This window comes from Scylla paramamosain, chromosome 23, assembly GCF_035594125.1.
Source record: "Scylla paramamosain isolate STU-SP2022 chromosome 23, ASM3559412v1, whole genome shotgun sequence".
NCBI classification, from domain to species: Eukaryota; Metazoa; Arthropoda; class Malacostraca; order Decapoda; family Portunidae; genus Scylla; species Scylla paramamosain.
Genome location: NC_087173.1, coordinates 16,425,755 through 16,448,254, shown reverse-complemented (window position 1 = coordinate 16,448,254; position 22,500 = coordinate 16,425,755). Strand labels below are relative to the sequence as shown.

Genomic DNA, 22,500 nt, shown 5'->3' with positions numbered 1-22,500 from the left:
TTCGAACTTTCAACATTTTTTTTCCTTTTAGCAACAACTAGAAAAAATAACGTCTGACTTTTTCCTTTACTTTCTTTCTTCAGGAGTTACTTAGCTTTGGTTTTTGTATTTTTTACGTAAGTGTGTGTGTGTGTGTGTGTGTGTGTGTGTGTGTGTGTGTGTGTGTGTGTGTGTGTGTGTGTGTGTGTGTGTGTGTGTGTGTGTGTGTGTGTGTGTGTGTGTGTGTGTGTGTGTGTTTCAAGCTTCCCACGTATACGATCATAACTCACCACACTTGCACAGTCATCCGCCGTACTCCATCCTCCTTCCCCCATTACACACACACACACACACACACACACACACACACACACACACACACACACACACACACACACACACACACACACACACACACACACACACACACGACAGAACAGGCTTGAGACGGCCACCTGCACTCCCATTAGATGCTCGTAGAGAAACATATGAACCTTGAACACAAATATAAAAATCAAGAAAGCAAGAAGGAAACAAACAAAATAGTGATGCGTGCTGTGGATAGGATCATGATTGTCGATTGTCCCTGAGGACCCCGGCAAACGAGTTGAGAGGGGTGTACCTCATCTTCATCTATCCCAAACTCATGTATGCCTCCCCAGCGTGGTCCCCCTTCTCCCTCACACTCAACAGCAGCAGCTGGAGAGTGTGCAGAAGAGGTCGTGCTGGGTCATCCTTGGCCCTGCCTAAACGAACTACGATGACGCCCTAACCACCCTGAGTCTGCCCAGGCTGTCGGCCAGACACCGAAAGGCCCTGCAGAAGTTTGGGAAGGGACTGCTGCGCCACCCACGCCTACGCCACATGCTGCCGTCCAGTGCGCCTCGCCCAGTCCACTGGACACCAAAACCTGATAACACCCGTAAAGGCGCCGCGCACGGACCGATAGCTAACGCCTCAGCGCGGTTCCCACCAGTTAGTTCATCTCTCTAGATTAACTTTGAAACGTTAAGCCTTCCTCCCCTATATAGGGCGTAAGAGAAGTATATAATTATAAGAAATTAAAGGCAGGTGAGGAAGTTTTAAGGACACAGTATAATGAATTAGTTAGAACAGTCAGGAAGTTAACGAGAAAAGCTAAGGACAATTATGAATTAAAGGTAGCCAGCCAGGCGAAGACGGACCCCAAGGGATTTTATCAGGTATACAGGACGAAAAATAAGGATACTGTAGGTCCATTAAAAGCAGCAGATGGGGAGCTGGTTAGTTCTGGGGAGGAGATTAGTAAACTTCTGAATGATTATTTTTTAACTGTCTTCACTCAGGAAAACATGCAGGATATGCCGGATAGTGAACAGGTGTTTAGAGCAGATGAGTATGAGAAGCTGACGGATATTTCCATAACTAGGGAGATAGTGGAGCAGGAGATAGATAGGCTAAAAAAGTTCAAGTCACCAGGACCTGATGAAATATATCCCAGAGTACTGAAGGAATGTAAAAAGATTATTAGTGAGCCGTTAGTTTCTGTCTTTAGGAAATCACTGGAGTCGGGTGAGGTACCAGAAATGTGGAGGCAGGCTAATGTAGTACCCATCTTTAAGAAAGGGGATAAAACTTTAGCGTCTAATTATAGACCTGTCAGCTTAACTTCAGTTGTAGGTAAAATGTTAGAGTCAATAATAGCCAGGAACATTAGGGAACATTTAGACAAACATAACTTGATAAATCAGTCACAGCATGGCTTCACGAAGGGGAAGTCTTGCCTGACAAACTTGTTAAGTTTTTACAGTAAGGTGTACGAGGCAGTAGATAATGGTGATAGTTATGATATCTTATATCTGGACTTTAGTAAAGTATTCGACAAGGTGCCCCATCAAAGGCTCCTGAGAAAGGTTTGGGCGCACGGGATAGATGGGAAGGTGTTAGGTTGGATAGGGTCATGGCTTGGTAACAGGCGACAGAGAGTGCTAATAAACGGCTCGAAATCCGAGTGGGGTCATGTCATTAGTGGGGTGCCACAGGGATCAGTATTAGGGCCATTGTTATTTCTAATATATATCAATGACTTGGATAGTGGAATTAGTAGCGATGTTAGTAAATTTGCGGATGACACAAAGATAGGTAGATTAATTAGGTCAGAAGCGGATGCCATCGCCTTGCAGACAGACTTAGATAGAATGAATGAATGGACGGATAGATGGCAAATGCAATTTAATATCAATAAATGCAAAGTGCTTAGCGTAGGTAGAGGAAACCCACACAATAGGTACACATTAAACACCCAAACTCTGGTAGGTACAGGGTACGAGAAAGATTTAGGAGTTATAGTTAGCTCTGAACTCCGTCTAGGGAAACAATGCATAGAAGCCAGAAACAAGGCAAATAGGGTACTAGGATTCATTTTTAGGAGTGTTAAAAGTAGAAGGCCGGAAGTAATATTGAAATTATACTTGGCGCTGGTCAGACCTCATCTAGACTACGCTGTGCAGTTCTGGTCCTCACATTACAGGAAAGATATAGGTCTATTAGAATCAGTACAGAGGAGAATGACTAAAAGGATACAGGGGATGAGGAGTATTCCTTACGAAGCGAGGTTGAAGCGGTTAAATTTACATTCCCTAGAGAGACGTAGGTTAAGAGGGGACCTGATAGAAGTCTTTAAGTGGTATAAGGGTTATAACAAGGGAGATGTAAGCAAAATTCTTAGGATCAGCAACCAGGGTAGAACAAGAAATAACGGGTTCAAGCTTGAAAAATTTAGGTTTAGGAAGGAGATAGGAAAAAATTGGTTCTCAAATAGAGTGGTAGATGAGTGGAACGGACTCAGTAATCATGTACTCGTAGTTAGTGCTAGGACACTAGAGAGCTTTAAGAGAAGATTAGACAAGTTTATGGATGGGGATAACAGATGGAAATAGGTAGGAGTGTTTCATACAGGGACTGCCACGTGTAAGCCTGGTCGCTTCTTGCAGCTTCCCTTATTTCTTATGTTCTTATGTAAACCCATTGTGTATTTTCAGTGTAACAACTGCCACATCAATTACTATTATTATTTTTTATTATTATTGATATTATTATTATTATTATTATTATTATTATTATTATTATTATTATTATTATTATTATTATTATTATTTACTGATGGAGAGGAAAACATTGAAAACCCTCTCGAAAACCTCAATAACTTGTACAAGTCTGTCAAACTATCAACCGACTCACGGAAACATCCTGGAAAACTTGCTTCAACTTTTATTAGTTTCTCAACCTATCAATAGACTCACGAAAACACCCTTCAAAAACCCACTAATTACTTTTAGCTTACGAAACTATCTACGGAATCACGAAAATACTCTTGAAAACCCCAATAACTTTTACTAGAATATTAAACTATCAACAGAATCACGAAAACATCCTTGAAAACCCAAACACCCTCCACTAGAACAAAAGTTAAAACTACTAGCAAAGATAACACGACGAAGAAATATAATATAATATATAATACATGTAACATACCCTAACCTAATATAACCTACCAAGACTTAAACACAGTACAGTTACTGGTGGTATCTCTTATAACCTATACTTTATCTCATTTTCCAACCTTCGCTGTCTTGTTTCTATCCAGACCTGTTGTGACTACGTGTATTTCATTACATCATTCGTTATCGTGTTCCTGACCTTCATCCTTAGTCATTTTCCATTGTCTAGCTAAGTCACTCGTCTCTCACTTTAAATATAGGTATAACTTCTCTCCTTTGCTATCTAGTTACTCCTTCCTAAATCACAAACCACTCTTGCGACATTCAGTTGTAGTTCATTTTACTTCAGATGCATTTTTTTTTTTCTATCATACGTAAATTTCTGACTAATTAAAGAATTTTTATCATTTTTATCTATTTTTATTTTCAGTGTCTTACCAGCCACTGTTTTCTTCCCTAATTCTACAGATGTTGTTTTCTTGCTTGTTCTGGCATATTTTTCCTTACGTACTTACCCAGCCAGACTTAATCTATTTATTTATTTATTTTGTATTTCATTAATACCTCTATTTCTCCTTGCTATCCTGGCCAGCCATTTTTTTCCCCTGATTTTATTGGTCCCATTTCTCATTGCTTAACCCACACAGACATTCTTTTCCCTCATTTTATCAGCCATATTTTTTTCCTTGCTTACCCAGCCGGATCATTTTTTTTTTCCTCTTTCTTTTATTACTCCTATTTTTCCGTGCTCCCCCAGCAAGTCATTTTCCTTATTTTTATTCCTGTTTCCCCTTTTTTTCTCAGCCAGCCATTTTTTTCCTACTTTTATTCCTGTTTTCTTTGCTTTACCCAATAGTCATTTCCCTCCATATTGTTATTGTTCCTACTTTTCCTTTTTTTTTTTCCCTAACCAGCTATTTTTACCCTATTTTTATTCCAGTTTTCCTTGCTTTAATCTACAGTCATTTTCCCCCATATATATTTGGTTTTTACTTTTTTTTTTTCCCCAGCCAGTCATTTTTTTTCCTAATTTTCCTTGTTTTATTCACCAGTTATTTTCCTCATACTTTTATTGTTCTTACTTTTCTTTTTCTTTCTTTTTTCCAACCAGCCATTTATCTCCTACCTTTGTTTCTATTTTTCCTTGCTTTCCCCGCCTAACATTGCCTTTCCCGTGGCTGCAAATGTCTCCCTCGTGTGGTGAGTGTTCCACGTGACACACACACACACACACACACACACACACACACACACACACACACACATGTGCATTTTCTCAACTTCATTTGCTTGTCCAGGTTACGAAAATACTTACTTCCCCTAACTGTTCCAAAGATTCACTAAACACTTACTATCTGCATTTACAGCTTTTTTTTTTTCATGCACAAGGAAGATTTAAAAAGAAAAAAAAAAGAAAAAAAAAGAAAAAAAATATAAGGTCTGCTAATTTTCTCTCCCATGAAAAGGAAAAAATAAATAAATAAATAAAAAAGAGACAACTGATATTTTTTTTTCTTATGCACAAAGAAGGAAGACCCAAGAGCAAAAAAGTTAATTCTGAAAAACACCGGCTAATTGTTTCTCCAATAAAAAAAAAAAAAGAAGACAATTGAGGTTCGGAAAAGAAACCAAACAAATCCCTTTTTTTTCTTTTCTTTTCTTTTTTTTTTTTTTTTTTTTTATGTAGGAAGGATACTGGCCAAGGGCAACAAAAATCCATTAAAAAAATATGCCCACTGAAATGCCAGTCCCATAAAAGGGTCAAAGCATTTACAGGTATAGCATGCATATACACGTTTCGTTCCTTAAGACACCGCCCCTCTACAACAACAACAACAACAACAACAACTACTACTACTACTACTACTACTACTACTGCACTTACTACTACTGCTGCTGCTACTACCACCAACACAACTCCAACAATAACCGCACTGCTCACCAATAATGTCTTCTGAGATGAAAAAAAAAAAAAAAAAAAAAAAAAATGAAACTAAGTACATGAGTTTAAAGTACCAAGAAGACCCATGAGATGATAAGTGTACGGTTACGCGGCTCATTAGTCTTATCAGTGGACGCTATCACGGGGGCCACGACAGACAAGTGCAGCCGCAATCACAAGTCGACACACGTGCATCACTCACCGCCACTATCTTGACGCTTCCCCTCTATTTTTAAACCCTCGTATCTGTTAAAGTTCTAACAATTGTTAGCTTTTTGTTAAAATGATGAGTAAACCAGAACATAAGGAAAGCTGAAAGAAGACACTAACATCGATAACATCGATAATAATTATACTACTACTACTACTACTACTACTACTACTACTATTACTGCTAATACTAATGATAATAATAATAATAATAATATTAATAATAATAATAATAATAATAATAATAATAATAATAATAATAATAATAATAATAATAATAATAATATAGTGTAGCTAGAAGTAGTAGTAGTAGTAGTAGTAGTAGTAGTAGTAGCAGCAGCAGCGGCAGCAGCAGCAGCAGCAGCAGCAGCAGCAGCAGCAGCAGCAGCAGCAGCAGCAGCAGCAGCAGTAGTAGTAGTAGTAGTAGTTGTTGTTGTTGTTGTCGTAATGGTATATTTACTTATTCATTTATCTGTCTGTCTGCAATAAGTAAGGAGGCTGTGTGTGGCGGTTACGTTGTTAGATTGGATAAAAGAAAAGATAAAATTACAACTACTATGACGTGTAGAAGAAAAGTATGTATGTATGTATGTATAAATAGCCAAAGAACGCCTGACTTCTGATCTTTCTAAAATTTCTGATTGGGGCAGAGCAAACTTGGTATTGTCCAATGCCTCAAAAACTCAATTCCTCCATCTATCAACTCGACACAACCTTCCAGACAACTATCCCCTCTTCTTCAATGACACTCAACTGTCCCCCTCTTCTACACTGAACATCCTCGGTCTGTCCTTTACTTATGATCTGAACTGGAAACTTCACATCTCATCTCTAGCTAAAACAGCTTCTATGAAGTTAGGTGTTCTGAGGCGTCTCCGCCAGTTTTTCTCACCCCCCCAGCTGCTAACTCTGTACAAGGGCCTTATCCGTCCATGTATGGAGTATGCTTCACATGTCTGGGGGGGTTCCACTCATACTGCTCTTCTAGACAGGGTGGAATCAAAAGCTTTTCGTCTCATCAACTCCTCTCCTCTAACTGACTGTCTTCAGCCTCTCTCTCACCGCCGCAATGTTGCATATCTAGCTGTCTTCTACCGCTATTTTCATGCTAACTGCTCTTCTGATCTTGCTAACTGCATGCCTCCCCTCCTTCCACGGCCTCGCTGCACAAGACTTTCTTCTTTCTCTCACCCCTATTCTGTCCACCTATCTAACGCAAGAGTTAACCAGTATTCTCAATCATTCATCCCTTTCTCTGGTAAACTCTGGAACTCCCTGCCTGCTTCTGTATTTCCACCTTCCTATGACTTGAATTCCTTCAAGAGGGAGGTTTCAAGACACTTATCCACCAATTTTTGACCACTGCTTTTACCCTTTTATGGGACTGGCATTTCAGTGGGCATTTTTTTTTATTAGATTTTTGTTGCCCTTGGCCAATATCCTTCCTACATAAAAGAGAAAAAAAAAAAAAAAAAAATATATATATATATATATATATATATATATATATATATATATATATATATATATATATATATATATATATATATATATATATATATATATATATATATATATATATATATATATATATATATATATATATATATATATATATATATATATATATATATATATATATATATATATATATATATATATATATATATATATATATATATATATATATATATATATATACATATAATATATGTATATATATATATATATATATATATATATATATATATATATATATATATATATATATATATATATATATATATATATACACGTTCTTACTTATCGAAATAATATTAGCAATAACTAAAATACAAATCTCACATTTTACAACAACAACAACAGCAACAACAACAACAACAACAACAATAATAATAATAAGTAAACAACCACAGCAATAAAATAGCTTCGTCTGTCGGAGAGAGACTGACGTAAATCTATAAACTGACCAATATTTATATTTTTCAACCTTAATGTTCCTCTCCGCAACTCACTTCCTTTACCTGTACCTTTCCCACAGCATTGTGCATATGTGAAAAGCGCTTCCTACTTTCAAAATGCGCGCGGTTTCATGATTTTTCCTCACGGACAGGAGATTATTTTGATAAGTAAGATCGTATATATATATATATATATATATATATATATATATATATATATATATATATATATATATATATATATATATACAATGTGTGTGTGTGTGTGTGTGTGTGTGTGTGTGTGTGTGTGTGTGTGTGTGTGTGTATATATATATGTGTGTGTATATATATATATATATATATATATATATATATATATATATATATATATATATATATATATATATATATATATATATATATATATATATATATATATGACTCTCTGCCTCACACACTCGTTGATTCTTACAGAGGATCCCCTTCTTACAGAGTTCCTAAAAAAATCATCATGATCTCGTTATATTTTCCCCCACTGAGAGTAACCTATCTTAAGCCTTCCTGCCTCTCTATACTCCTCAATTCTTTACTGGGGTCTTTCTTTGTTACGAATTTCCTGTAAACATAACATAATGTACTGTAAGAATGCGATCCGTATTCAGAAAGGCTTTGCTCTTTCACCACGACTATTTTCAAAGGCCACAGAGATGATTAGCCACGTTTTCAAGTGTTTCTCCTGTTAATGTAAAAAATTCGTTAATCTGTCACTGGAGCCATAAAGACATCTTAAAAACCTGTACTTTTTTTTTTTTTTTAAGGTTCCTTTTCTGAAGCACTGCTATCTCACCACAACTATTTTCAAAGGCCTCATAGATGATAACCAAGTTCTCAAGAATACTTTTTCATGTTTATGTAGAAACCTCGCTAATCTGTTACTAGACCCGTAAAAACACCCTTGAAAAAACACGTCATTTCAACTAGAGCCTTTTGATAGTAGCCACAGTTCGGCCAGAAGCATTTCAGAATATGATGCTCGGACTTGTGACGCATCGCCTTCAGGAACGTCACAGGGAGTCGCTCTGGTATTGATTCTCCCCCTAATCTAGCTGCTCCGCGCTGTCATTCCCGCCACCTAGTCTACCGCTACAGCTGTAGATGCACGGCATGGCCCAGACAGCAGTTCGTGTGAAAGGGAATCACTAATGCGTAACACACTAAAGTCGTGGAGTCTGGGTAGCAGGAGTGAGTGACAGGCAGACAGGAAAGACATTTGTTTAGCGCGGAGGAAAGCATATCTAGGCCCCAGTCCTCACGTGTACACTATATTATAAAATTAATGTCCTGAATCCCATAGCATCAAAACCTACTGAGAGTCGTATGAACACTGACCTGCGAGATCGCCTCCTTTCTCTCTGGCGTGAGTTCCATGTTAGCGTCAGCGCCTCCTTCTGGTTCCAGGGACTCCGGGCCACTGCCGCTGGAGCCGTAGCCGAACGTGGTCTCCCATCCGAACAGCCGCATCACGCCAGATAACACCCAGCCACCGAACGGGAGATAACCACTTGATTCCCCTAACGCCAAAGGATGTCCACGATAAGATAACGTTTATCTATATCTATACGGTTAAGCTGTATCTCTGACGCTAGATAAAGATAATTCTTAGGTTCTTATAGTTCACAGCCGCGCAGTTTGTATCCAGGTACTTAAAGGTGGAATGCTCAGGTGTGGGAGTGTGTGTGTGTGTGTGTGTGTGTGTATGTAAGGTGTAGGCAGGAACCCAGCACGCCACGGCACGACAAGAAAGCTGAACTGTATGCTTCTATCTGCCAGTTTCAGGTTGTGACTAGGAAGCACTACCTACCTTGAACACGCTGCCAAACCCGTCGTAGCTTTGTAATGTTCTATCCTTCACTATAAGCCAATACCCACTCATGTGTTGTCTTACATAACACCTTAGCTTATATCATCATCATTTACACCTGTCAGTGTTTGTAAATAAAGGAGCAAGTGCTTTTAATCTCAGCGGTGATAGGTGGTGGTGTGGGATGGAAGCCGGTGCGCTGCCAGACGTATGATGTAATGTGATGGCCTCATATCTTATTTTTTTATTTTTTTGTGATGTGCATCCGGTAATGAATGCCAACAGGAAGGTAAGGCACTCGGGTGACTATTTTTATTCTTCTCGTTTTTCATCCGGTAGTTTTGTAACAAAAATCTGGCATGGTATGTAGGTAGTTGATACTTGAATGTTGAATGTTAAAAGACCGTTGAAAGTATCCATTTGCTTGCTCCTGTCAGAGAGAGAGAGAGAGAGAGAGAGAGAGAGAGAGAGAGAGAGAATAATGATAATAATTACTATAATAATTATCATAAACGAGCATTCATACTGTTATGCTGTCGACTGGAATAAAAATAAATAATAAGGGAATGGAAGGTATTATTATATATATATTCAACCGTGTCACGGCAAGAAGAAAAAAAAAAAAAAACGTTCTCATTGAAGTACTTGGGTCATTATAACTGGTGTGTACCTTTACCGTCGCAAATTGTTCGTTCCTGAGATTTTTTTTTTTTTTATCAAATATAACGTTAAGGTAAGTTAGGTTAGGTTAGGTTTAGTTAAATTAGGTTTGATTAGGGTAGGTTTGGTTTAGTTCATGTTTTATGAATTTCCGCTTGTTTACGTGTGTGTGGGGATATATAAGAAAAAAAAAAATATATATATATATATATATATATATATATATATATATATATATATATATATATATATATATATATATATATATATATTTGCGACGGAAACGGTTACTGTATTCATTTAAACCCTATCAAAATCTACCAAAATAGTGTAATCCCGTCCGAAATTGTTAAACGGGTGAAAAAAAAAAATGAAAAATGTGTCGCTTGTGTCTCTGGTTAGTCGTCTTTTACGTCTTCATTACAGTAAGCAAGGTGAGAGCTAAATAAATGAGATGAATAAGTCTTCAACTGAGTGCCTATTCAACCAGTATTTTCGCTCTATACATTATTAATGCATTCTTTTTTTTTTTCCGATACTGTGTTTCTAGTGAAGCCACACGCGCTCCTTGCTTTCTAGTGTAGTTTGCCTTGAAATGAACTCAGAAAACGTTTTCCTACATTCTTATCTTCGGATTTTTAAGGGTTGTTTTTGCCATCTGTGAAATGAATTTATAGTGTCTGTCCATACATTTCAGCGTTTTCAGTTAGCACTGCTAGCAAGCGGCAACGAAAAGAGAAGAAAGAAAAAAAAAAAAAAAAAAAACTCATAACCCAAAGGGACTCGAATACGGAACAAAAGGGCTCAGTGAAACGTAACCCCCATTCAGTTACCATCAAGCTTCCGCATTACTTGACTATGACATTAGCCACACCCGCCGCAGACTCGGCCAAAGCCTCCTCGTCTTGTAGCGGCATTGGGGGCGACTGAGGCTCTATTGCCAGGCACTCTCTGCCCTGTGGTCTGGAGAGTTTCCCCAGGACGACATGCGCCCCGGAAGCGGAACGTCCACCAAAGCACCACTACCTCAAACGCACCGGGAACGTGGGAGGTAATTCTCTCGCCGTCTTCCCTTCTTTTAATCTCAGTGGCAGTGTATTAACTTGGTGAAATGTATTCACGGATGAACAGCCCACACCTTGCTAATGTTAATTGACCCGTCACAGTTAACATGAACTACCTGGATAGTGGGGTACTGGGACACTTTTAATGTTTTGAAAATACTATTTTGTCGACTATTGAAATTCCTTATTAGAGTTTTTAAATATAATCAAACTACTTAACTGATTTCTTCAAAACTAAAAATCAATAATAAATTAGCTTGTAAACGAGGAATAAAGGAAATAATATATATATATATATATATATATATATATATATATATATATATATATATATATATATATATATATATATATATATATATATATATATATATATATATATATATATACACACACACACACACACACACACACACACGAAGGAACCATACGCTGAGCGAGACAGTACAGACTCACTCACTTGAGAAGGTAAGGGTGTAGTTGTTATTGCCCGTTTTACTTAGATTTTTTTTTATAGTTATTTCTGCTTCTTTATTAATATCCTGATGTGGGGATGATTATGAAGCATGTGAGAAGCTTTGGGAATAAAGGAATGATGGGTGGATGACTTACTTTCTGGTTAAAGTGTATTGTATATGTTGAGAGAAATTTTAAAGGGACTCAACGGTATTAGTGTTTACATGGTAATTTTTCCGTGAATTATTGATTATTGTGTTGTACAGTGATGATGTGATGGATACAGTGAGATACAGAATGATTCAGCATCTTAGTTTGCTATTCCTTTGTATCCTGATGGAAGGCAGCATTAATAGATTCTGCTTGTATTCGTTGGTTCTGCACAAAATACAAAATTGTCCTGTTCTGCCAAACACCTGTCTGACACTGCTCCCAAGAGACTGGTGTACCTGCAGACTTGAGCTACCCTAGTATTTCACAGTCAGTGTTATCTACTTGTTTGAGTCGCCAGAGTAATAGAGAAGCCAGCTTGGTAAGTAAATTTTAGTGATCAAGGGCCCGAAGGAAAAAAATAGGAGACCACATACTGGCACGCCAATCCCCATGAATGTACTTGAGTATAAGAAAGCCATATGACTGAATTGGGTTGTGTATCATATGTAGGGTTTTAGAGAATGTAACTTTGTCAACATACCATATTTCTTAACTCTTATGCTGCTGTGATGGTCTTTTGTTAACTTTCCTAGAACTGTAAAAATCACTTGCCCAGAAACAGAAGAGGAAACAGAAGGTTGTTTTTGTCTTTTTACATTGCAGAAATATTTACAAGAGATTAGCACAAAGAGAGTGCCTGAAAAATTGTAAGTCATAAAAGGGAAAATCTAGGCACTAGTGTTGACGTTGGGTTCCTAGCTGGCTGGGCCGCGTTGTTGCTAAGTATGCATAGACTCTCTCTCTCTCTCTCTCTCTCTCTCTCTCTCTCTCTCTCTCTCTCTCTCTCTCTCTCTCTCTCTCTCTCTCTCTCTCTCTCTCTCTCTCTCTCTCTCTCTCTCTCTCTCTCTCTCTCTCTCAGTCCATGATGAGAGAGAGAGAGAGAGAGAGAGAGAGAGAGAAACACACACACACACACACACACACACACACACACACACACACACACAATACAAATATAGATGGTTTGTGTCGAGCCTATTAGAACTTAAAGACTACCTAAAGAACAATAAATCAGATGTGGTATGTTTAACAAAAACCAAACTAAAAGAGGAAATAAAGATTTGGAAAGGAAGGATATAGCACATGAAGGAGAGACAGAAAAGGAAAAGGAGGAGGAGGAGTAATGATATTAGCAAAAGAGGATATTGTTGTTGAGGAAGTGGAATATGGTGATGGAATGGCAGAAACTTTGAGTGTTGTGATTAAGATCAAAGGAAGTAAAAAAAGGAAAGTTATTGTGATGTACATACCACTAAAAAACTATTGCATGGGAGACCAATAGATGTAAAACTATGCAACTAGAACCAAGAAATAGCATAGAGGAAATGATAAGGAAAAGTAACAAAGTGCTCTTAGTAGGCGACTTCATCACTAAAGGAATTAATTGGGAGGAGATGGAAGTGAAAGAAAATGTCAGATCATGGAGTGAAGAACTTATGCAAACCATGATGGTGAATACAGTGAGACAGTGGGTGAATGAACCTACAAGATGCAGAGGAGAAAAAGAACCATTACAATTGGATGTAGTGTTTATGAAAACCCCAGAAAGTAGACCAAGTATACATTGTCTAAGTCCAGTGGGAAGAAGTGATCATGTGACAATAGAAATAGTATTACAGATATTTAGATAAAGAAATGATGAAGGAAATCATAACAAGCATGATACAACCTAAATTGGAATATGCAGCAGTAGTTTATGTTCTACATAGAAAAAAAGATACTGTGGAACCTCGGTTTTTTAACTTAATTAGTTCTTGAATGCTATTCAAAATCCGAAATGTTAAAAAACTGGAATTATTTTCCTCATTCTCAGACAGCTGTCCACCATGTCCTAGCGGGTAATAACTGATGCTCCCGCTGCTCTACAATATCTCCAGCTTAGAAATTTTTCTTATCCAGAAAGGATGCATTGAATGAACTTAATGACATAGAACTCATCAAAAGACAGTGTTTAGACCTTGCAGGCATTCTCTTTGTCACCAGTCTAGTGAGGGAAGCCTTACAGAATGACACAGAGGTGCAACCCACTCTCCGCCAAAATGAAGGTGATCATAACACTGAGACATCTTGCTGCTGGGAAAAGCTACTGGGAAAATGCAGTTGTGCAGTAGTGATGGCACTGTAGGTCATAGAGAGAGCCACAGGAGGCTTGGGATTACCCCTTAGCAATGAACCTTGTTTATTAACATTAAGGTTCTTCAACGGGATCACATTTGGCTTATTTCAAAGATTGAGTTACTGTTTTACCCTCTGTGTCTCTTCCAAATATATAAAAACAAAGGAAGTATTTATAGAAACTATAAACTAGTAATAAATGGCAGCTTTTGCTATGTCTTGTAGTATCTGAAATCAAGTAATGTTGTTCAAAAACTGAATTATGGTATGGCAACCAAAGCAATTACAATCTAAAATTTTTGTTTAAAAACCAAGTTGTTCAGAAAGGGAGATGTTTGGTAATCGAGGTTCCACTGTATACAGAAACTGGAAAGAATACAGATGATAGTGATGAAGATGGCACTAGAATTGAAAGACTTAAGCTATGAGGAAAGACTTCAGGAGATGGGATTAATAACACTACAAGAGAGAAGAGAAAGAGGAGACCTGATAACAATGTACGAATTAGTAAACAGTATAGAAAGAATAGACAGAAATGTCTTGGTACCAAGATGGAGGAGGGACAGACAGATAAGGGGGAATGGGAAGAAAATAAAGAAGAGTGGATGTTCGAGCGACACCAAGAAATACAGCTTCCATAAATTGAAATCTGGAATGATTTGAAGGAAGAGGTGGTTGTGGCAAACCACAACCAGAGAGAGAGAGAGAGAAAGAGAAACACAGACTGTGCACATATAGCAATGTTATAGTGATATCTGTGGAGAGAGAGAGAGAGAGAGAGAGAGAGAGAGAGAGAGAGAGAGAGAGAGAGAGAGAGAGAGAGAGAGAGAGAGAGAGAGAGAGAGAGACTGTGCACATATAGCAATGTTATAGTGATACCTGTGGAGAGAGAGTAGTATCCTTGCCTGACCTGGTAACACTGCAAGAAAAATACACAACTGGCAACTCAGACCTGGTGGATGCAGCCCAGTCAGCCAGGGAACCTACGTCAACACTAGTGCCAGAATCTGTGGGCTTGTGAAAGTGTTAAGGATAAAATCAAACAAACAGACAAACAGTGGTTATTTAGGAATGGACATGTGGTAATACTGACGTGCTAGTTTCTTTTTGTGAGTTGAAATCCACGCTACTGTATGAATACTGACTAGCAGTTCCCAGCAGAGTACCAGTTTAGGTTAGGTTACACTGTCCATCCTAACCTAACCTATTCTGCTCAGAACTATTATTCATTAATTATAATGCAGCAGGAAATGAAACTTACAAAAAGGAACTAGATTATTAGTACTAATCCTTGTCCATCCCTAAATAAACTGTGTTTGTGGAGGAAATGTCCTTATGAACTACTGCCACATTTGATATGTCTCTCTCTCTCTCTCTCTCTCTCTCTCTCTCTCTCTCTCTCTCTCTCTCTCTCTCTCTCTCTCTCTCTCTCTCTCTCTCTCTCTCTCTCTCTCTCTCTCTCTCTCTCTCTCTCTCTCTCTCTCTCTCTGAGGTATGCCACTAATGATTTTCTTTCTTCCTCAGATGGATCAAAGTGGACAACAGCAGGTAAGAGTGTATGTTTTTCTATAATGAGTGTGGATAAGGGCTTGCACACACAAAAAAAAGCCTGCTTACAATCCCACTCCCATAAAGAAACTATGGGAGATCATCATAACATTTGAGATATATTAACAATCATCTTTTGAAACCATTAAAGATGTAGGCAGGAGGAAAAACAGACACCAAAAAATTTACTAGTGAAAGGGATGAAAAGTGGAGATAATGGTTAACTGTTGTTTTATTTAGGTTGACAAAATAGAGTTTGGAGTAAGTAGAAAGTCTTGTAGTTGGACCACAGAGGGAAGCTTGCAGTAAACATGTTCATAAGAACAGTAACTGTGGAGATAATGGTAAAAGATAGTAAAAGATGTAACATTGCTGGAATGAGTAAAAGATTCAAGACAGTCTTTTAGAGAAGGGTCAGTGAGACAAAAGGCTTTTGAACCGACCCTGTTTAGGATGGCCATGAGAGATGAACCTTCCTACATAAGCAGTACTCCTTACATGAACTCATAAAGCCTTCTGTAGAATTAGCAACTGGGACGAAGAAAAAAAAATTGATAGAGAAAATATAAACCAGACAAATTGTATTAGCAAGAGAAGAGATGTGAAATTTCCAGTTAATATTTTCAGGCAAGAACAGTTTTATATTGAATCCAGCCTTACTTAGTACTCAGGGTGTTGGCTGTACAATGGTACCTTGGTATACATCCTTAATTCCTTCCAGATCTTTATACTTATACCAAATAGGGCATATACCAAACAAATCTTATAAGAAATAAATGATTAATCTATTCCTCATGAAAAAAAATCCTGTTGTTATTGGTATATTATACAATACATTGATGGGGTTGCATAAAATCATTTAAACACTGCTTAATACTAAAATGCATACCATATTTAATGGCATATAAGATGCATGGACATACAAGATGCACCTCCATTTCAGCTCGGTATATTCAGGAAAAAAGTTTATGTATTTAAGTGTGTAATGTTTAAAGCAAGTTAGCTGTACAGCTGAACAAAAAACAAGCAATCACAATAGTAAAAATATTCTATATGATCATAGTAATAAAACAGGCAGTGGCTTAGTCACGGAAGCGAGGCAAAGAATGCAGCCCAGCTGCTGAGATATCAACAACATACTTGTTGCATTACTGAACAGGGCCATGTTTTCACTTTCAACATTTCCTTACATCATATTATGGTTGGAAAATATGATATAGCACCCTTGCCTATAATGTGGTGGTGTAAATCTTCGGGTGTACAGGTGAAGGAAATTTCAAAATTAAATCTACGGGAGTCTTCACATTTGCATATAAAACACAGGTTGATTTCTTGAGCCATTTTTATGAAAAAGGTGCATCTTATATGCTGTTAAATATGGTAAATACAAAAATAATTAGATGAAATAAATGAAAATTTAAACCTTACTTTATCTTACTGAGAAGAGTCAAGTACCTACTAGGATGGTGCTGAGAAAGGAGATGTTATTGTTTGGAAGGAGAGTCATTAACTTTCTTAGAATTCATGGATAATGAATTCACCAAGAATTTACACAAAAAACACAGAATCACGTGAAAATTCACAGTTATAGTGCAGGTTGTTCACTGAATGGTAGCAAAGGGTGTGGGGAGTTGTGACTTCCTTTCCAGAGAGGTAAACAAGGGCAGCACATGGTGTCATGACTCATTTTAGCCCATACAAGTTCTAGCATGTGAGTCATATTCCAAGAAAAGGTTGTATACCAAGCAAATTTTTTCATGTCCAAATAGGATGTATACCAAGTTGGACTTACTCCAAAACAGACATATACTGAGGTGCCACTGTATCTACAGCTGTATTGCTGTCACATTCACTGTTGACAGACTCATGATGATGGTCTCTCTCTCTCTCTCTCTCTCTCTCTCTCTCTCTCTCTCTCTCTCTCTCTCTCTCTCTCTCTCTCTCTCTCTCTCTCTCTCTCTCTCTCTCTCTCTCTCTCTCTCTCTCTCTCTCTCTCTCTCTCTCTCTCTCTCTCTCTCTTATAGTCATTCTTTGCCTTAATTATTCTAAAATTGTTAGTTATATACAGCTGCATGGTTTTTTTTGAGTGGCTTTCAATTTGAAGATTGAACAACAACTCCGTATATTTTCCAGTACATTTAGCAATGCATTCAGGTCATGTGGCATTGCCACCAATGTCCATGACACCTGACTCCCCCAGCCTATGCCCTGCTGACCTGTCTTGAGCCCAGGCCAGGTCATTCATTCATGGTCAATTCTGGATTAAGGTGGCAACAGTGTGGATAGGTAAAGACAACACCCCGAGTATCAGGTTAAACTGGATCCTTTATAGTGTGTTCAATGTAGAGGAGGGGCATAATTGAGCGTCACTGGAGAAGAAAGGATAGTTGTCTAGAAGTTGTATCAGGTGGAATGATGACGAAATTGAATTTTTTGAATCATTAAATAACACAGGGTTTGCTCTGCCCCATTCTGAAATGTTTATTGATGTGTATGTTATGTATTTATGTATATATGTGTCTATTTAGCTACCACATATACACTCAGTAGTAGTTGTAGTAGTAATAGTAGTAGTTTATAGACAAAAAAAAAAAACATGAAATTAAAGTTTTAAAAATATAATAAATATCTTTATCAAATGTAAAACTTAGTATAACAACAAAACACACACAAGTGACCCTCTCACTATCTAACCACCACCAGCTACCTAATGACTTCAAATGACATTCTCTCTCTCTCTCTCTCTCTCTCTCTCTCTCTCTCTCTCTCTCTCTCTCTCTCTCTCTCTCTCTCTCTCTCTCTCTCTCTCTCTCTCTCTCTCTCTCTCTCTCTCTCTCTCTCTCTCTCTCTCTCTCTCTCTCTCTCTCTCTCTCTCTCTCTCTCTCTCTCTCTCTCTCTCTCTCTCTCTCCCAGGGTGGCGGTGCTGCAGGAAACCAGGTCTCTCGCTCAGCTGGCCTGGCACTGACTGATTTTCTTATGCAGCTGGAGGAATATAACCCAACGGTGAGTGAGTGTGTGTGTATTCTAGTTGTATTGTACAGGGCATGAGCCAAAGCTCATTTTGTCCTGTCTCTATAACCATATTTATCCAGTTTCTCTTTAAATATATGTACACTGTTTGCCACAACCACCTCTTCCTTTAAATCATTCCAGATTTCAATAGTTCGATACAGGGCTGTATTTCTTGATGTCTTTGTTTTCCTCCCATGCCCCCTTGTCCATCTCTCTCCCTCCTGCATCTGTGGTACTAAATAATTTCTGTCTATTCTTTCTATACTGTTTACTAATTTGTACATTGTTATCAGGTCTCCTCTTTCTCTTCTCTCTTGTATTGTTGTTAATCCCATTTCTTGAATTCTTTTTCATAGCTTAAGTCTTTCAATTCTGCTACCATCTTTGTCACTATCCTCTGTATTCTTTCCAGTGTGTGTCTGTGTGTGTCCTATTGATATTGGAAGAATGGGTGTATGTGTGTTTCTTTACCTAACTGTATTTGAAAAGGACTGAGTAAAGCTGGAAATATCATGTCATTCAGTACCAAAATATTTTATTTTATTTATTTATTTTTTTATTTTTTGGTGTGTGTGCGTGTGTGTATATATATATATATATATATATATATATATATATATATATATATATATATATATATATATATATATATATATATATATATATATATATATATTGTTTGAGTAACTTCTCCAGTCTTTCCTACAGCTTGGGTAACTAATGTCTCTTAACTCTTCAGTTTGGGTAACAATATCTTGTTTAATCTTTCCTTTGCCTGAGTAACTACCATAATTATTTCTTCACCTTGGGTAACCATAATTTTCCCTACAACTATAGTACCAATTTACTTATCTAGTTTTCCTCCAGCTTGGATAGCTGATTTGTCAAATCTTTCCATCAGCTTGAGTAACTAACTAACTTCTTACCATCAGCTTGAGTAACAAGCTAACTTGTCAGCTTCGGTAACTGACATGTCAAGTCTCTTTCAGCTTGGATAACTGACTTGTCAAGTCTTTCTGTCAACTTGGATAATTGTATCCTCCTTCATCATTCCTCTTACCTTAAACTTCTGGGATTTGGTGCAAATTTTGTTGTTGCTCATTGTACTGTTTCTTCTTTGGTGATATGGTATACTATATTTCCTGCCATATAAGATGCAGTGGAGTATAAGATGTACCTATAGCTAGGCAAGATATATTGAGGAAAAATGGAAAATTCCATATTGTTTTAGGAAAATAAAAACTTATTCCTTGTCATACATATTTCATTTAATATTTGAACTAGCATCATGAAAGAAATATCATAAGAGGTGCCTATCCTTCTTTGCAGTGGTATTATTGTCCAAGTCAGTGGTGTTTTATGCGAGCAGGGAATAGGGATAGAATAACAATGTATCAACTCCGGCCCCCCCAAGCATGGTGGCCTGCACATTTTTGTTATGCTGTTTAGAACATTGGCTACTTGTCATGCACATGCAACTCCATTCTGTCTTGCCCATCTGCTCTCACTGCTCTCCCCACAACTCAAAAGAAATATTATTCGACTGTGCCCAGAAAATTCCAAGCATGTGACAACATGTTTTAAGAGTGGAAGAAACTGGCTTATCTTTGCATTTAACCATGCATCAGGACAAGGGTGAATCACCTCTGTCATTCTCACTATACCTAGCTGGACAATGGTCCTAGTGTATCTATGTACATCAAGACAATAATCTAACTGACTTTATGTCAGTGTTATATGTTAGCATTATTTTGATTTGTAATCATTAACAAATAATTAATAAACATATTTCTTTCTGGGAACGTCTGGGAACTATTATTGTGTCAAACATGTTTTAAGTGTCAGTCTCATACCAATAACAATAACCCCTAGGCTCGTTAATACTTAACTGTCACAGTATAAGATGCTGGATGACTTCAGATCTTCTTTTATTAAAAAAAGTATGTCACGTATGGAGGGAAATACTGTACATTAACTGTGTGTTTGTTTTATGGGCACCTCTACTTTATCTTGTATGTATTCATGTTTATCAAAAACCCATGCACGTCCTTGTGTAATTTTTTCAAGGATATTTACTTTGTATGAAAATGTGCCAGCTTAATGTACGTTTACAAACCACGCTTACTCACCACAGCATCTCAAGAGAATGGCAACTTGGTATATGAATAGATTACAGGGTTGGAAAAAATCATGATTAAAAATTAAGTAAATAAATAAATAATTGATTTATTTGATTTAAATTAAATTTTTTAAATTTAAATTTTATTTTTTATTCAAATTATTTTTTTGCATTATTCCTTGTTTGTTTGCACTGATTATTTGTTTCAGTTTTGTGAGGCCATTTTCTTGTATTAAATTTAGCCAGTGTTAAATGAAGTCATAGTTTAATGTACATTATCCAACACACGTTTCCTACATAAAAATCTTAAGTAGGACTAAGTTTAATCAAATCTATTATGTTAAAGTAACAAACTTACTTTGCATTAAAAAAAATTAAGCCCATTAAACTTCATAATTACATTTATTGTTATTATTAACAAATAAAAAAACTTCCTTTCTTTTTTTATGCATTTGAATATTTTCTTGTAAGAGATGGCCTCGATTTACTGGTCCTGACTTGCTGCAGGACCACTACAGGACCAGTACACTCAGTACAGAACAAATAGACTTGATACTTTTCTTGTACAACTGCTTCACATCTTCCTTCTTCCTTGTGTGTGTGTATATATATATATATATATATATATATATATATATATATATATATATATATATATATATATATATATATATATATATATATATATATATATATATATATATATTTACTTTCTTAGTCCATTGAAGAGATATACATTTTGAAACTTGCAAGCGTTTTTCTCCATTTTTAATTTTCAGCACTTACATTACTCTGGCTCAAAGTGCCTCATATATATATATATATATATATATATATATATATATATATATATATATATATATATATATATATATATATATATATATATATATATATATATATATATATATAGTTTAAATCACTAGATATTTTGCTCCCAACATAACACTTAAAACATTTTTAATATAATGTACAGTAGGGTAGATAACAATGCATGGTCATTGTGATGTACAGCTGCAATAACACACTGGAATTTTAATAAATATTTAATTGGAATAACAAATCGAAACTGGCATAATGAACTTGCCATATGTGCAAGCACTGAAATTTTAATAAATATTTAATCAGAATAAAGAACCAAAATTGTCAAGATGAACTTGCCATGTGTGCAAGCACTGAAATTTTAATAAAAATTTAATCGGAATAATGAACTAAAACTCACAAGACTAACTCACCAGCTGTGCAAGCTGCTGCTCACTTCTCCAGCGCCTGTCTCTTCTTCCCTTTTTCCTTTCCACTCCCTTCTCTCGTCTTGCCTCAAACCTGTCACCCTGTCACCTTCCCTCCCCATTATCAGTCAGAGGTAAGGGACTAGGGAGTAAAACTTTGCTCTCTCTCTCTCTCTCTCTCTCTCTCTCTCTCTCTCTCTCTCTCTCTCTCTCTCTCTCTCTCTCTCTCTCTCTCTCTCTCTCTCTCTCTCTCTCTCTCTCTCTCTCTCTCTCTCTCTCTCTCTCTCTCTCTCTCTCTCTCTCTCATGTTCATTTTATTTCATTTTAGCTTCATTGTTTTTCACACTTTCTCACTTTCGAATATGTGATTCCATTTTCATTCTCAATCATTCTCATTCTATTTATCATTCTTTAGGATTGTTCTTACTTTCACAGAGAGAGAGAGAGAGAGAGAGAGAGAGAGAGAGAGAGAGAGAGAGAGAGAGAGAGAGAGAGAGAGAGAGAGAGCTCTGACTTATGGGGGCTTACTATATGTGTGACACCAGCAGTAGGTAAATGTGACCTATACTTGTCAAAGCAGCATGGAACTTGAGATGATAATGCACAAAACACAGGATGGTAAAAATTTAGGACTAGGTGTGAAACTTGGGTGGGTGGGGGTACTGTCTAC

General features: G+C 36.9%; 2 protein-coding genes across 3 annotated transcripts in view; one reads left to right on the top strand and one right to left on the bottom strand.

The window, feature by feature from the left end:
* LOC135112287 (SEC14-like protein 2) overlaps positions 1-9,393 on the bottom strand; it is a 31,558-nt gene extending 22,165 nt beyond the window's left edge. Inside the window, exon 1 of the mRNA XM_064026593.1 lies at positions 8,943-9,393. Within this exon, the coding sequence (XP_063882663.1) occupies positions 8,943-9,074 (132 nt within the window). The 5' untranslated portion in view covers positions 9,075-9,393. The remainder of the gene's footprint in view (positions 1-8,942) is intronic.
* A 1,501-nt stretch (positions 9,394-10,894) lies between these two features.
* The window catches only part of LOC135112284 (transcription initiation factor TFIID subunit 10-like), a 15,723-nt gene continuing 4,117 nt past the window's right edge, over positions 10,895-22,500 (top strand). The window contains exons 1-3 of one of the 2 annotated variants that reach the window (XM_064026587.1): positions 10,895-11,125; positions 15,447-15,470; positions 18,384-18,473. In XM_064026587.1, coding sequence (XP_063882657.1) covers positions 15,447-15,470; positions 18,384-18,473 — 114 coding nt within the window. In that variant the 5' untranslated portion in view covers positions 10,895-11,125. Of the gene's footprint in view, positions 11,126-11,539; positions 11,607-15,446; positions 15,471-18,383; positions 18,474-22,500 lie in introns of those variants that run through there. The other variant, XM_064026586.1, reaches the window with a different exon arrangement.